This window comes from Grampus griseus (genome assembly GCF_964374135.1).
Source record: "Grampus griseus genome assembly, chromosome: 7".
Lineage (NCBI taxonomy): Eukaryota > Metazoa > Chordata > Mammalia > Artiodactyla > Delphinidae > Grampus > Grampus griseus.
Window position 1 is genome coordinate 78,584,888 of NC_139001.1, and position 17,819 is coordinate 78,602,706.

Genomic DNA, 17,819 nt, shown 5'->3' on the forward strand with positions numbered 1-17,819 from the left:
TCACTCATTCAGCTATCTAAGCACACAACAGAGCACTTAAACCATTAAATATGTACATAAATGCCTCCTGGTCTTGATTCCCAAAAGACTGGGCAGATTTTGTACATATCTGCTACAGAAAACTACTGTATGTTGTACTGTTGCCTAAATAAAAATTAAATGAGCTACTATGAAACAAAACATGACTAGTTAACTGATACTAACAATCTAAAGCATATTGAAGAAATCAAATGCATTTTACCTTATGGCCTATTTAAACTTAAAAAATAATAATAGTAAGAGCCTCAAAACAAAAGCAAACCAAGACCAAATTGAAAAAACCTCAAGTGGTGTTAAGTCTTCCCAAGAACTAATCTCTGAATTCTCAATATGAGAATTTTCAGTATATCTTGGGGAAGTCTTCAAAATGTGCTGACTAAAGGCAAAATTAAGTGCCAGTATAATTATATTTATACATACACATTTGTATACATAAACACATGTATTCTACAGTAAACGGTAGGTTCAGTTTCAAAATTAAGTTAAGGAATGCCTACACTGTACTTTTTCAAAACATCTACTTTGATAGAGAGGACAAGTTATGTAAGCACATGCAACTTTTCCTTTTTAAATTGTATTTATTCAACAAATTATGTGCAAGTCACAGGGCCAGGGGTTAAAACAGATACATAGGTAATCCATATGTTTACAAACCAAAGTAGATAAACTTTAGTGAAGAAAATGGGGACATAAACAAAATAATTACAAATGAAATCATATCCAGAAATTAATGAAGGCACAGCCTAAAAAGATTTTTTCTTCTTTTTAATTAAACAAGGTGTGAAAATAAGTTTATATAAATACTTAAATGTGAAACAGCATAATGTCCTAGTACATAGTAAGTGCCAACTAAAGCTACTTTATCAGTTTCTAAGTGTTTCCTCATATATTATGATATGAAGAGCAGAAAAAAAAATCACCATGAGAGATTATCTAAAGTTTTCAAAAAGTGAACAATGGTGATGGTTGTATGAAGATCTGTAGCTTAGTGCCCTGAAATAAAGGAATATCTAAAGGGCTTCAGGGTTCCCTGGTGGTGCAGTGGTTAAGAATCCGCCTGCCAACGCAGCAGACACGGGTTCGAGCCCTGGTCCAGGAAGATCCCACATACCGCGGAGCTACTAAGCCCATGCGTCACAACTACTGAGCCTGCGCTCTAGAGCCTGCAAGCCACAACTACTGAGCCCACGTGCCACAACTACTGAAGCCCACTAGGCCTAGAGCCCGTGCTCCACACAAGAGAAGCCACCAGAGTGAGAAGCCCACGCACTGCAACCAAGAGTAGCCCCCGCTCGCCACAACAAGACATAGCCCGTGGGAAGCAACAAAGACCCAACGCAGCAAGCAAGCAATAAATTAAATAAATAAATAAATTTAAAGGGCTTCAGTCTCCTTTCTCAACCTTTCCTTCTACCTGCCCTTTTCCCTAGCCACCATGGTAAATGTTCAAAATGAATGGTCATATAAACCTAATATTCTGTCATTCACCAGGTATCACCATATGGCCAAAATATTCCAATTAAACATGGACTCATTAATATTCAGCCTCAATCCCCCTACCTTGTGAACAGGTGATGAGCTTTCATCTTCTTGGGGTCTTTTTAGTCCTCTCTTTAAAATGCTGGTGGATGGAGAAGCCAAAGGAGACCAGACACAGCGTGTCTGCATGCCACTAGGACTGTCATTTGCTGACATGAGTAAAGGATCAACATCCTTTAATTTTTGAGGAGATGTATTATTGTCTTCTGATACCAGTTCAGAAACAGCTGTTTCAGCTGTCAGAGGTTGTGGTGTCTCCTCCACTTTCTCTGAAATATGGTGAACTTCTGGTAAAATTCCATCATTTCCCGCTACCATCTGACTGTCACCTAATTTTGTTTCCTCAAATTTATTAGGTTCAATATTTGTTTCAGTTTTATTAGAGTCAACCTTTCCTTCTTCAGTGCTCATCTCAAGTGTGTTGGGAACAAAACTATCGATTTCTACATTCAATCTCTTTGTTTCAGCTTCTATAGGCTTAGAGGCTTTGGTAGTTAAGTCCTCATCCTCTGTTTCATTGACACGGTCAGTTTCAGTAGTCACCTCACCAATCACTGTTTCTTCACAATTTTCCATTTCAGCATTCATTTCTCCAGATGAGCCTGGATCAGATTCATCACTTCCTCTGTCTAGTTCCCCAACTGCTATTTGTTCAGAAATCTCTAACTGAGCACTCACTTTTACAGGTGTGGTATCATCAGAATGACCAATACCTGAATTAAATTCCACAGTTATTGCTTCATCAGCACTGAGTTCTTCAGGTGCATCTGTACTTTGACTGTTTTTCTCTGTTACCTCTTCCTCTGAAATATCAGTTTTGACACTCTTTTGTTTAGAGAAGCTAGCTTCAGATTTATCATTTTCTGCATTCAATTCCATAGCATCTACTTCTCCTGGATTCAATTCTGCATTTGCTTCAACATTAACAAGGTTCTCTATAATACTCAATTCCTTTTTGGGGATAGCCTCTGGCTTTTTTTCTTCGGTCTCCAAAGTTAAACATTCCAGTGAAATATCTTTGAAGTCACCCAAACATGGGTCAATAGTTTTACATTTTTTATTAGATGGCTCCTGGCTTTCAAGAGATATTGCTACCTCAGAATCCCTATCACAAGTTTCTTCTTTAAAATTTACCATTTCAGAAGGAATAAAGTCTTGAATAGTATTTTCTTTCAACTCAGTTTCAGATATAATTAATGAATCATTAATAGTATCATTCTCCTCCTTGAGATCCAAATGAAAATTCACACTATGATGCTCATCTAAAAGTTTTACTTCTGAATACAGATCAGCTTTAGAAGTTTCTGATATAGTTACAGGTGTCTGCACATCTGTCTTTTTTGTTTCGCTGACTTTTACATCATAATTCTCTGTATTCTTTAACCCAATGAATGACTTTTCCTGAGGTTGTGATTTTTCTCCACAGCAATCACAACCTTTAGATCTCCTCACCCTCTTACTTCTCTTGTGTTGGCATTCAAGTGTTTGAAGAGTTTTCTCAGAAAGCAAAGAAATGTCTGATGTTTCTGTTTTTGAGGATTCACCCACACTATTTTCTAGAGAATCTCGCTTATGCAATCTTTTATTGGCATTTCTAGTCCTTAGATTTGATTCTGGTACAGAAGGATTTGAAAAGGAAGGTTCTGCACATTTGTCAGTTTTACTTTTTCCCTCAGAGGTATTTGATACATCACCAGAAACTTGTAATAATTCTGAAGATATTGTAGAATCTTGAAGAGTTACAGTATTACTTTCTTCTTTTTCACAGATCTGAGATTTTGTATCTTTGTCTACTTCAGAATTCCCTTTATAATCATGTGTCTGACTTTCAACCTTTATACATTCCTGTTTTACCATTTTCTCTTCTTGATCTTCAATGTCAACACTGTCACTGCTTTTGTTTTTCCATTTTCCAGATCTTTTCTTTTTAGAACCTTCTTCTTTTGCCTCAGAACTATCAGATTCTGAGTTTTCAATGCTGGAAAGTAAACCCTGGGATGCTCTTCTTGTTTGATACCGTGTTCGTCCCCTTACTGTTTTCTCAGAGGATTTATCTGCAATGTCCTGGGCACCATCTCCCTCAGATTTAGTAGTCTCAAGATCTGGCTTTCTTCTATTTTCATCGATTTCAGCATTAGCGCTGGTTTCCCCAAAAGTCTTCTCATGTAAATTATTTCCTTTCTCAATTAAATTTTCCTGTACAGTTTGTTCAGAAATCAATTTTTGCTTAGGTAAAACATCATCTTTTACATGCAATGGACTCCTCTGCAGAGTCTTTTCTTCTTCCTTACGTCTTTCCCTTTTTTGATTATTTTCTTTATCTTGGCTATCAGTGGTTGGCTCTGCTGTTTCTGAACGTCGCCTTAAAGATCGTCTAAGGGTTTTATGATTTGGAGTTATCTGAACATGACTATCTTCATTTACTGTTTGATCTGTTGTTATTATGGCTGGGGGTGTGTTTTCTTTGGATTCCAAATTAATTTCTAAGGTTTTCTCCTCTACAGTACTGTTTTCTAATAGTATAGTATTTTCTATTGTTGGTTTAAGCATCGTATCCTCATACTCCACTGAAGATTCAGAGAGATGAACCTGATTATCTAATGCACATTCTGTTTGATTAAGCAAACCAGGTGGGTTATTTTCTAAGGCTACCATGCCATCAACAGATTCCCGAGTACTTTTCTCCTGATCAGATCTCATCAAGGGCTTAGACTTTTTATTCCCTATTGGTTCAGGCTTACTCGACCTTCGGACTGATCTCTTAATCCCATGCACTGTTTTTGCAGAGTCAGATTTTGAAAGAGCCACTTCTCTTTTCTTTGCTTTTGGTGGATTATCTGTTTTAGCCGTGCCTTCCTGGTTATTTTTCACTATAACAGCTGATGACATATTATTCAAGGGGGATGGACTAAAGGGTCTATTTTCTGAGCCATCAAACTTCTCCAAAGTAATAAAGGATTGCCTTCGACTTGCAGGCTGTGGGGGAGGAGTTCCAGAAATAGTGGCATTAGAAACCGAGCTACTGCTGACACCAAATGTATTTTCTGTACTAGATGCACATTCAGTTGGCGTCTTCTTTGATACAATTAAAGCCTTTTTTCTGGCATCATTACTGCTCAGTATTTCTGGATTGGTTTCCTCAATAGAACCACACTCATTATTCGAAAGGGAAGCCTTTTCAAGGTGTTCATCCATACCACAGTTTTCCATGACATGTTGAGGAATGACAATGTCACTCTCCTTTTGTTCCTCCTGCACAGAAATGTACATATACATATAGATTAACCAGCAAACAAGTCTGACTTTCTGGGGAAATTTTTGTGTAAAGCTTTAGTAATTCAAAGGGCAATGTGACTTTCAATATTTTGCAAATTTTCCAAAGGTGATGGTAGATGCCCATTAATTTATGTTTCCAATTTGTTAAGTATTCAATAAAGCCAAATACATTTAAACACACATGCACTCACACACAGATGCAGACCCACACATATAATGACTATAATTCTGCTAAAGTCTGCTAAGGAAAATTAAGAGATTATACAATAAATCTTAACATTAATATAAGAGACTCCATAATAATGGAAGCATGATTCTAAAAACCCCAAAATATGAAATACCAAATATACCTTAAATATCATCTTGGAATCTTCCTTGGATTTTTCAGTTAAAGTAGGAATTTCCCTGAAATAAATAACTGCATAAATTAGAATACTGTTAATTAAAAATTAGAAAACCAGTTACTTCAACAACTTCCATACTTACATAGACTCTTCCTGACCATACTGAGAAAATAAAGTATCTTGTGAAACATCCAGATTATTATACATGGCAGGAATATCACACCTGAAAAGGATTTTTTTATAAGCAACTTCAATATCTGATATTCCTACAACTAGAAATTAAACTTACAATTCTACATCTAGTTACATTTTAAGAATAATATAAAATCAAGGTTTAAATGCTTATTTTCCAGATTTTCCATGAAACCATCTCCCCTACCTTTTCCTCCCATACCTCAATAAAGGAATTGTTCAGAAACATTTAGCGCATTTCAAGGCAGCCTTATACATTATGAAATACAGTTATGCACAATCTTTTTGACACTTAAAATATAGCAGCACAGAATACACAGTATCTTAGTTATAAACTCAAAATTATGGTTTGCCGCATGAAATCTAAATGTAAATATGGAATACTCTATTCAAGATAAAAGTACTACAAACCTCTTTGTTTTGAGTACTTCTTTCTGGTGTTCAGTTAGTATCCTTTCCTTTGTTTCTTTTCCTTCTGGAGGTATAAACACAAAGTCAGTAGACTTTTCTTCTTCCAAAGGCATTTCACTCTTTGCTTTTGGAGTCGAAGACTCTAGTTTCAACTGCAAATTGAAAACGTTAATGCGCATTTTGAGTTTCCAAATTATTTTCCAATACTTCAATCAATCTCTCTTCAGGCACTCTGATAAAGGTTTTTGATAATGACTAGGAAGTTTGAAGTTCAAACTCATACAATATTCCTGGTTAACAACAATTAGTACCATGTCCTTAACTTTCATTCTGCCTCTACTAAATACTCAGAAAATAAAAATTATTATACCTCTTTAAAAAGTAGGCAAGGACTTCCCTGGTGGCACAGTGGTTAAGAATCCACCTGCCAATGCAGGGGACACAGGTTTGAGCCCTGGTCCAGGAAGATTCCACATGCCGCGAAGCAACTAAGCCCGTGCACCACAACTACTGAGGCCTGTGCTCTGGAGCCCGCGAGCCACAACTACTGAGCCCACGTGCCACAACTACTGAAGCCCATGCGCCTAGAGCCTGTGCTCCGCAACGAGAAGGCCACGCACCACAACAAAGAGTAGCCCCCGCTCGCTGCAACTAGAGAAAGCCAGCGTGCAGCAGTGAAGACCCAATGCAGCCAAAAATAAATAAATAAAATATATAAATTTATTTAAAAAAACAAACAATGGATCTCCATTTCCTTTTTAAAAAAAAATGTAGGCAAATGTGTGCTTACCAAAAAAGCATGGGCAAATGTTTTTCAGGCCAACACACAGAAATTAAGTGTTTTGGCAGGAGGAAAGTATATCTGCAGTTTCAAGTTGAAGCACAAACTACTCAAATTAAGTAAAAGGTGCCAAAATAATATGTCCTACATACCAATAATATTGGTACCATAATGTCATTTTTACAAATTTTCAGCACAGTTGTTTTCATTCTACTTTTCAGTTGCTACAAGACTGTGTCAAAGTTATTCTTTAAAAATAACGTATTTCTTTCATTTTGCCAGGGCCATGGTCTCAAAATTCCAGAACACCCCTTTACTGGAGGTCCTGGAAGAAGAATTATTATCTGAAAATTGGTTAATTGGCCACTAGCTACTAGATATTTAGTTTTATATATGAGCTTACAACAGACGTCTTGCGGATACATTCTCTTCCTATTCAATAACAGAAGTTCTAAAACATTCTCCTTTCATGCTACCTATGTTACAGTTAATCTTATTTAGTTTCATTCCACCTCAAGGGGGCTGCTGCCTCGAGTAAATATACTAAACAAATGCTCAGTGTTATGCAGACTTAACTTTACTAAGAACTAATCATCTCCCAAGGCTTCTAGGTTACCATGCCATCTTAATAGTCTTCCCAGGCCACACTTTACTATTTCCCTACAATCCCATCTTTTATTTAGTGTTTAACAGGTTTTTCTTCCAATCAAAAGTTGTATATTTGCAAGCTACCACATACTTTAATTTTAAAAGTTCTATTAAATACACTTTGAAAAACATACTTTAGCTGGTGGTTTCATATTGTCTTTTGTATCCTTTGTTTGTGCCAAAAAAGAATCTCTTTTTCCACTTGAGGTTCTTTCCATGCCACTTATCTTCATATTTAACTGTGAATTTTCTGTCTGTTTTTGTAAAAGTAAAACAATTTCATTATGTGCAAATGTTTTTTATTTATCCTTTTCACATTTTGATAATTACAGTCTAATCAATACTCATTTCAAATTTCTTTTGACTATTCATATCTACTAAGATGTCAAAGAAAGCCACTGTCTAACGCAGTAACAGCAAAGATTTGTTGTCTCCAACTTATATAGCAATAGTTGTTTTCCATCTTGAAAATAAGACATATCAAATAAACACTATAAAAATGAATCGAATTATTGAACTCAAATACCCCTCTTATTACTGGAAATTGTTTTAAAAGAAAAACCAAAGCCATAAAACTTTAAACAATAAAACATACATGACAGAAAATACTATCAGGTCCCTCCCAACAGAATATATGGCTTTTTCAGGCCAAATTACACTGAAGGAGTCTAAACAAGTCTAGATAATTATCTGATAAGTATTTTTATTCTACCCAAAAACCAAAACTAAGTAAGAGCATTTCTCTTAAGGTTCTAAACAAAAAAATAGTGAGACTCCATTTGTTGTTGAATAGGAAAAAATTGCCTAAGGGTGTTCTACCTGATGAGTATATATATAGTGCTTCTATCTTTACTCCTTCATCTTTAGACCGTAATCAAGTACAATTAGCCAAAGTAACCTTGGTCCAAATGGATAATGTGATATCAAGGATGTGTTTCTCTGGCAGAATGAATGAGATTCAATGCAAAGAAATGAGAAAATGAAGTGTAGCTCTTGCTTACATAGGGATTAGTAACTAGTATTCCCAGTTTATATAAAGCAACATTTAACCATATATTTCAATAATTCCAACCTTTGCAAAACAATATACAAGGTGCCATAGTTAAATAAAAAAGATCATTAATGAACAAGAACCAGAGATTATTTAAATGAGACTCCATGGTGAAATTGACTGCCCTTAATTCATAAGTTTTCTAGGCCACACAAGTAACGTCATGGAAAACTGTTACGGAACACTTCTGTTCAGGTTTTACTTGTTTATCACTTCAGTAAAACATACTAAGCTTTTGTCCTTTTTAAAACTACACTGAAACGCAATAAAAGAACTACTCAAACATCATGCAAAAGTAAACAACTCCCCCCCACCCCGACACACAACTTACTGTATCTGAATATGGTCCACTGGATTCCTCAATAATTTCAACATTTTCCAAACCAGGCAACAGAAGCAGAGATTTTTGTTTGGCTTGTTTTAGTATTGGTCTTCAAAAAAATACATAAATATATATGCCTTAAGTAAGCAGTACTGATGACACATTAACAAGAACACTTTAATTATAATTTTAAAGTGGCAAAATACAGCCAACTTAAAGACTTTTTTACTCCACATATATAAAACTGGGAGAAATTACAGACAATATTTGAATTTTTCACTAAACTCTTCAGTTTCTGAATTTTATTCTTTAAAAAGTTTTCCAATTTTCCAAATTTTAATCATAAAATTTTGAGCAAAAGTAGACTGTTACATTAAGTACATGTCACTTAGATTTAACAGCCATCAATTTCCTGCCTTTTGCTGGAAATTTCTTTTGTTAAGGATAATCTGAAATTGCTTTTTATGTTCCTAAAACTAAGGTTACTCTAAGGACCAAAGCAAAGGGTCAGATAATTTTAATCATCACCATGTACTCCAAATAATAATATTTCAACTAAGAAATCCTCTGCAATGATTCCTCATAAGGAAATTTTATGTTAAAACCAAAATGTCAATACATAATCAGAACAGAGTAACTGTTAAAAGAGTTTTGTTGTTAGCATACTTTAACTCCTCAGGATAAATCAACATCGTCACTTTAGCAAATGTGGCATTCCAGAACTGAGCACTTTGTTTTCTAATCTGTTTGTTCTTGTGTGAAAATACTATGCATAATAATGGCGAGATCTGTTCAAGAAGTTCACTGTCATAAGTCCCAGTGTAGCTGACGTGTAGACAAGCAATAATTTCTCCTAGTAGCTTTTCTAACTAGGAAAAAGAAAAAGTTCATCAGGATAACACTTAGAAATGTTACTTTTCAAACAGAAAAAATAAAAGCACAAAGCATACTAAATTAAACTCACAGAACATGCTGTTATTTCAATTTTTTTTTTAAAGCTCCCATCACCTTCAATATATAACACTCTTTATAGGCAAGAACTTACTTTATCGATACAACAGCTTGATTTCAAGCTTATTCTCCATTAACAGAAAAAATTATGTTTTCACATAAATTATAAGTTTTACCTATAAAAACCTTGGAACCAATTACTTTCATATATAAAGGGATGAGACAGGAGATGAGTTATATGAATTTAAAGCAATATTAAATCTTCCTTTAAAAAACTATCCTTTGATTATATCCACGTCTTGTTACTAAAAGTTCATTAAAATTAAGGTGTAATAATGACCCTTTAAAAAAAAATCAGTAAAATTATATTTAAGGAAGACAATTATTTAAATCCTAAAATTTTTCTTCATGAAAGTGTATTTTATGGACAATGTCTATTTTTACCTTGTTGTTCATACAACTATATACTTTAGGAACTTCATCAAACCTATGAAGAAAAACAGAGTACCATTTATATTTTAGAACATTAAACCTAGAAATATCATAATGCAGCACAAAAAAAATGAGACACGTGTGGTGATATACAAAGGTGCCCCAAGACCTAACAAAAATTGTCAAACTGCAAACATTTAAACACGAAACAAACCTGTCTTTAAAATAGGAGTTAAAGAAAAACATCTGGAATAGACCTCGAAGTATTAATACCAGTCACTTGTTTCCATGCTTTTTAAAAAGCATTATTATTTTTGATGAACTTAAGGACTAAAAAAGATTTGCAAAAACTTAATGGATTTGGAGTTCTAGTTTGTAGTTTATAAAATCTGTTCCTAAAGATTTCTCTGTGAATTTATGAAAGACAAGCTGTATTATAACTGAACCACACAAGCTTGCTATAAAGAACATTAATGAATTCTTCCAAAATGCTTCTTTCAGGTATGTTACTTGGGATTTTTTCATGTTGTTTTTTAGGCACTGGTTTCTTTGGTTCAAATGTAAAAGGTAATGTAAATTAATACAAACTTCTGGAGGGTAATTCAGAAATTTAAATGCATATACCCTTTGAACCAACCATTTCAATTTTAGGGCCCTGTTCTGCTATTTAGTGGCAAATGATTTATGTACACATATGCTCAAATGTGATATTGTTAGTAATAAGGAAAAAGACTAGAAAACATATGTCCGCCAACAGGAAATTTGGTAAAGTTTCATGAAGCCCTACGCAGACCTTAAAAACAATGAGACTCTTAGGTGTATGATGCAAGATGCATCCAATATCCTAAGTGCATACTGTATATAATAATGAACTGCAAAGCAGTATGTCAAGTCATATATATCATACATTTACGAGGTATGCTTTTTGTATTAACAGTTCTGAAAAGACATGCACTGAAGTAAAAAGAGGGTTGGATTAATCATGAAAAATAAAGTGACTTCCAATTTCTACCTCATACTTATTTATTACTTGAACTATCTTTTTAACAAAAGCATAGTTTCATATATTACCCTTTCCACTAAACTTCAAAGATTAAAATCTTTAACAGCAAAGCTGATATGAAAACAATAAACGTTTGCTACCTAAATCTAGTTATATATGTTTAATTCAAAGTTATTAAGCCAAAATACTTACTTTGAGTTTTCGTAAAATAATGCCAGAGGTCTTGTTAAAGTTGCAAATATTTTTCGGATCATAAAAGGCAAAGAAATATGTCCAAGTACATTGGAAAGAATGCTGGTGATTGAGTTGCCAATAGCGAGGAGAGTATCAGAATGTACTTCCTTGAGGCTCAGAGTGTGGAAAGAATAGATCACTCTCACAATAAGTTTAAATAAAGAAGCCAATTTTCCCAAGGGCTCCTTCTTCTTTTTGGACCAATCTGAAGGTCTCTGTGGTGCTAGGATAAAATTAAACTTATTAAAAACTCAAGTGTGTTCAAAAGTGTCACTCATATTTACAATTTATGTCTCACATTTACATGACATCTACATCTAATACATGTGTTTCTGTAGAGTGATACCCACAAATCTTAAAATGAAATACCATTAGTGGATAAACATCACTACAACATTATCTCTAAAAGAGAATCAGAGATAAGGGAAAACTGGCAGAGCTAGAATAAGAATTCCACAAATATGACTCTATTTTCTCTAAGGAATTTTTAAATGCGTTAAAATTTTTATTTTATAGTCTCAGAATTTCAACAACTAATTTGTAAGAAAACACTAAATTATATAAGCTGTGCTCCAAAATTAAAAGTTTAAAGTCCATTTTAAAAAATAAGAAACAAGATTTCCCTTAGAATCATTGCTTCCTGGCTCATCTATAGTACACTAAACCCCGCAAATTAATACTGAACAAGTCAGAGATCCAAATCCTCAGAAATAATACAAGGGAAAAAGCCTAGATTTAAAGAAAAAGATGTATCTCCAACGGCTTGGGACTTAATGCTGACGAAGCAAATCTGGCAGCGCCAGGATGGTGCTGCTGGAAAGTGAGCAGTTCCTGACGGAGCTGACCAGGCTCTTCCAGAAGTGCCGGTTGTCGGGCAGCGTGTTCATCACCCTGAAGAATTGTAAGCAGCTGTGGATGCAGCAAGGCCGGAAGGGAGCTGGGAGGCCGAGCGATGCCCCGGCCCGGGTGCCCAGTGACTGGGAGCCACAGGCAGAGTCTGTCTGCCGCGCGTCCCCGCCTTCCCGTAACTTCCTCCACCTGATGATGGTCGAACTAAACCCATTCCAAGGAAGGGTTCTGTGGAGGGCTTTGAGCCCTCAGACAACAAGTGTCTGTTAAGAGCTACTGATCGGAAAAAGAAGATCAGCACTGTGGTGAGCTCCAAAGAAGTGAATAAGTTTCAGATGGCTTATTCAAACCTATTGAGAGCTAACATGGATGGGCTGAAGAAGAGGGACAAAAAGAGCAAGAGTAAGAAGAGCAAAGCAGCGCACTGAAGGGCACCAGGTTTCCTGCTTTCACCAGTTAACCACTGAATTGCTATTTTTCCTTTGGTTTTTACTTTTGGCCACAAAGCTGGGTTTCTGATTCCTCTACAATAACTGTTTTCATGTGAGATTAGGGTCATTTTTGGATGGAAGAAGGGCTGCAGTGTTTACAGGGTAGTTACAAGAAGCCAGTTTATTTTATATCTGGCTAAGTGGTCTGTGTTGTATGGTTGTATGTTTCTGGATAATAGTTTACAGTCTCTGTAGCCGTCTGTGAAGAGCACTGTATCATTAAACCTGTATATATCAGTAAAAAAAAAAAAAAGAAAAAAAAAGAAAAAGATGTATCTGTCCAACTTTCCTTTGCACCCTTCTTAGACTCCATCTCTCTCCAGGGGTAAACCCATTATGTCTTTCAAGAAAATCGTACCTATTCCAAAATTACCTTTGTTTCCCTCAAAGAATCCATTCTTTTAAGGTTAAGATATCTCAGATTTAAGAGAAAACTCTAATGTTTATTAATTAAAAATATCATGTGGTGAAATGAAAAACAAGTGTTGCTACTGAAAGGAAGTCAACCTTCTTCCCTAGAATCAGTTTTCCATACATGAATAATTTAAATTGGAAAGGCCACCCAGAAATTCTTGGCTAGTATGTTGAGGCTGAAGACAGCCCGTAGTCAGGGGAGCAGTTACATACAAGAGACTGATCAAACAGTATATATGCTGAGGCAGGTAAATAGAGAAAAGGGATATCCAAGACTAGAATAAACCTTATGGTATGAGAAAATAACTGAAAGTAAATCTAGAGACATAACTGTGTAGTTCACAAACACACCAATGTATTTCCCACCTCTGTCCACTCAGAGATCCAGAAGCAGTGACACCTTAATAGCAATGAACAGATTTTGGTTTCTAAATGCCATTCTCAGCTAAAAGGAACCATATTCCTTGGAGATATGGCTAGTTCCAGGCTGAGGCAGGGAAAAATATAAACATCTTATGTCAAAGTTCTCAAAGAATAATGGAAACATATGAAAAGGTTAATAGATGCCAACAAGAACATTAAATTTTAATAGAAATAAATTATAGCCTAGTGAATAACAGAAATCCATGCTGATAAAAACAAAATAAATAGGGGACAAAGGAAGCTATATCTTACATTAGGATGTCACTTGCCCCTGTAAGTGTCTGGTGCTTAGTGGCTTGATAAATAATTGTAGAATGGTTTATTATGGAAACATAATGAGATAAATAATTAAAATGGGGACAGCTTTTAGAATTAATGTAATTAAAGCAAAGGAGATAAACTCCTTGATACAAAGTAATGTAATTAAATGAAACAATATGAACTACCACTTTGGGAAACATCATAGTGTTTTAAGCAAGAAGCATCAGTGGCTGAAAAACTCATGGGTAAAAAAGTATGCTGGGTTAACAAGATATTTACACGGTCTCAAAGTACCTGCCACAAAACATTAACTTATTAATTATAAGTATTTACTAATTAACTTTACAGTAGAAAACCTGGCAGATACCATCTTAACCAAACAGTAAATGTTAATAACATCATTAGTAACGGGACAAACTGACTTGTGTGCCTGTTGACATAATGCACTGAAAAATATACTTCTGTAGTATCCCAGTGAAGAAATGAAATCTCAATCTAATCTTGAGGAAATACTGACAGAGCCCAATTGAGAGACGCTCAAAAAGTAACTTTATTTGTATTCTTTGCTTTTTTATAAAAAAAGATTTATTAATTAAAAAAATTATTTATTTTATTTATCTATTTTTGGCTGCCTTGGGTCTTCATTGTTGCACACAGGCTTTCTCTAGTTGTGATGAGCAGGGGCTACTCTTCGTTGCAGTGTGCGGGCCTCTCACTGCAGTGGCTTCTCTTGTTGTGGAGCACGGGCTCTAGAGCGCAGGCTCAGTAGTTGTGGTGCATGGGCATCTTCCCAGACCAGGACTCAAACCTGTGTCCCCTGCATTGGCAGGCGATTCTTAACCACTGCACCACCAGGGAAGCCATGCACTCTTCACTTTTAAAGGTCGTGAAAGACAAGACTTGGGAAATGTTCTAGATCAAAGACTTGTCTACAAGTACTTTGAAATGGTTCCAGGAAATAAAAATAAAAAGTATAAAGGGGAGTGGGGGATGAAAATAATAAGACAAAAGCAATCAACTGACAACTGAGGAATCTGAGTAAAGAATGTTTAGTGTTGGGCTTCCCTGGTGGCGCAGTGGTTGAGAATCTGCCTGCTAATGCAGGGGACACGGGTTCGAGCCCTGGTCTGAGAAGATCTCACATGCCGCGGAGCAACTAGGCCAGTGAGCCACAACTACTGAGCCTGCACGTCTGGAGACGCTCCGCAACAAGAGAGGCCACGACAGTGAGAGGCCCGCGCACCGCGATGAAGAGTGGCCCCCGCTTGCCACAACTAGAGAAAGCCCTTGTATAGAAACGAAGACCCAACACAGCCAAAAATAAAAATAAATTAAAAAAAGGCTCAACATTACAAAAAAAAATGTTTAGTGTCTGTGTATAATTTTTGCAATGTTTCTCTAAAACAAATTACAAAATAAAAGTTATCCAAAAACTCTCAAAGTGATCCTTATGCATATTTATGAATAATAATAATTTTCTTTCAACTAGTTCTAATTTTTGTTTCCTCTCCTCCTCAACTTTTGCTGGCAGCTTTTAGAAATCTCCCCTAGTTTCCATAAATTTAAACAGCAAGAACACCTCTTGTAAGACAAGGAATGAAGACAAAAGACTTCTAATTCTGGGTTTACAGATCACGGATAGAATGGATATTCAGTTAATTCTAATTTTTCAGAAGTAACAAAATAGGTAAAATTATGTCCACCTGGAGCTCATCATCTTGCCTTATCAAACTTCAGTGGCTTACAAAATAATTTCTGATATCATCTGTTATATAACCTTTATAGTTATTTAGAGAATTTTATTTTTTGGACTAAGAGGTAATCAGATTAAGTGTTGCTCAGCCCAAAAGGGGGCTGAGATTAAAAACAAAAAAATCCAAGCACATCCATTTCTGTGGCATCAAGGCTGGGATGCTCTGACCTTTAATACACTTTAGTCACATAACATCTTTTTCTACATTACTATTTAAAACTGAAACTCCCCCCAAAAAACCCTAAAAATATTTTATGTTCTAGTAATCTTTACACTAATTCATCAAAGATAGATCTTATTAAAAGAAAACTGAGGGACTTCCCTGGTGGCACAGTGGTTAAGAATCTGCCTGCCAATGCAGGGGACACGGGTTCGATCCCTGTTCCAGGAAGATCCCACATGCTATGGAGCAACTAAGCCCGTGTGCCACAACTACTGAGCCTGTACTCTAGAGCTTGAGAGCCACAACAACTGAACTCGCATGCCACAACTACTGAAGCCCGCGCACCTAAAGCCCATGCTGCGCAATGAGAAGCCACCGCAATGAGAAACCCACACACCACAGCAAAGAGTAGCCCCTGCTCGCTGCAACTAGAGAAAGCCCACACGCAGCAATGAAGACGCAATGCTGCCAAAAATAAACAAATAAAATAAATTAAAAAAAAAAAAAAGGATATGAACCTTAAAAAAAAAAAAACCCAAAAGAAAAGAAAACTGAGTATGTTTCCAATCTTTCAACAGGAAAAGTAACCTTTAAACATCCACATTTTTCATTACTGGAAGGTTCTTTCCTATACAGTATAAAAATATATAATCACTGGTAGAAATATATAAGTTCAAAGAACCACTTAGTAGAATAAAATAGCTCAGTATTTATTACAACATAATTTAGAATTAACCAAGGAACATAGTTATAAAAATAAGACTTGTTATGATTTCAATTGTCCAATTTTATACAGTAAAAATTGAGTTAAACTTTTAGCATCATTTTAAATTTCCTGTAAAACCATAACTGATTAATCACTGCCACGATTTTCTATGCAGTTGAATGTCAATTTAATGATTATTTCAAATCAGGCTACCAAATAAGAACATTTTAACAAACGTCAAAGTTTTTTGTCCAGATAATCCCTTGTCCCAGATGGAGTAAGTAAAATCATTTGTATTATTAGACAATCTCTAAATAGGACAATATTTATGTTTCTGCATCATAAAAAGGAGTTAGATTGGGGGGGAGGGTGAGAGAGACACACACACACAGAAGGAAAGAGAGCAAGCACGTGAGCTACTAGCATAGTAACTAACATGGTTACACAGCACCAAAAGTAAGTAAAATGAGATGGGAAAAGCTATTAGGATTTGCCCTGACAACAGTTCAGACAGCCATGTTTATGATATATTAGGTAAGCAAATAAAATACTTACATTTAATTTTGGGCTGATACTTAATATTATATGGTGAAAAGTCGATGCAATCAACCATTACAGTAATAATATGAGTGATCCTATCCAAGAACAATAAATTCTAGGAAAGAACAGTTAAGTATTATATTAGAATCTTTTAACTACTGGCATGGTTTATATAAAGTGTAAGCATGAACAAAAATATAAGACTTACCTCCCACATATAACATATAGTAACACACATGTCATAGCTTATACCATTTAAGGTACATTAAGTATATGGTTATGAATATTTCCCAGTTAACTGCTGTGTGCCAAGTACTATACCTTTTTTTTGTTTCTCAATATTTATGGAAAATAATTCAGCTTCAAGATGCCCATAAAACTCAGCATATAAACCAATAAATTGAAAATGGAAGAGCTAGGTTCAAACTTAGATTCTTTACCAAATTTCTCTTCAAAATTACAAAAGTGTTCACTAAACCCAGCAGAAACAAAATGTGAAATGTTGCTAAAGCTCCCCGATACCCTTTCCTCCTCCCTCCTCAAATCCAAATGAAATAAAAATAAAACCTTAGAAGCATCAGACATTTTTCTGGAAATTTTTTTTAAAGACAGGGGGGCAGGGCTTCCCTGGTGGCGCAGGGGTTGAGAGTCCACCTGCCGATGCAGGGGACACAGGTTCGTGCCCCGGTCCGGGAAGATCCCACATGCCGCAGAGCGGCTAGGCCTGTGAGCCATGGACACTGAGCCTGCGCGTCCGGAGCACTCCGCAACGGGAGAGGCCACAACAGTGAGAGGCCGCGTACCACCAAAAAAAAAAAAAAAAAAAAAAAAAAGACAGGGGGTCAAGGGAGACTGAAAATAGAACAAAGGAAATCCCAGCACCATGAGTCAAAGAACACCTCAAAAATAGTGAGCTTTCCGAGAAGAAACTGAGTAACAGAAGACACAGGGAGGGTTCTGAGAAAAAGATATGATGGTCATTATAAAAATCAAATG

General features: G+C 35.7%; 1 protein-coding gene across 1 annotated transcript in view; it reads right to left on the bottom strand.

The window, feature by feature from the left end:
• The window catches only part of RIF1 (replication timing regulatory factor 1), a 56,653-nt gene that overhangs the window by 10,725 nt on the left and 28,109 nt on the right, over positions 1–17,819 (bottom strand). Inside the window, exons 21-30 of the mRNA XM_082658731.1 lie at positions 16,839–16,938; positions 11,182–11,446; positions 9,999–10,041; positions 9,270–9,472; positions 8,613–8,712; positions 7,365–7,484; positions 5,802–5,953; positions 5,341–5,421; positions 5,205–5,259; positions 1,600–4,830 (exon numbers count right to left, since the gene is read on the bottom strand). Coding sequence (XP_082514857.1) covers positions 1,600–4,830; positions 5,205–5,259; positions 5,341–5,421; positions 5,802–5,953; positions 7,365–7,484; positions 8,613–8,712; positions 9,270–9,472; positions 9,999–10,041; positions 11,182–11,446; positions 16,839–16,938 — 4,350 coding nt within the window. The remainder of the gene's footprint in view (positions 1–1,599; positions 4,831–5,204; positions 5,260–5,340; positions 5,422–5,801; positions 5,954–7,364; positions 7,485–8,612; positions 8,713–9,269; positions 9,473–9,998; positions 10,042–11,181; positions 11,447–16,838; positions 16,939–17,819) is intronic.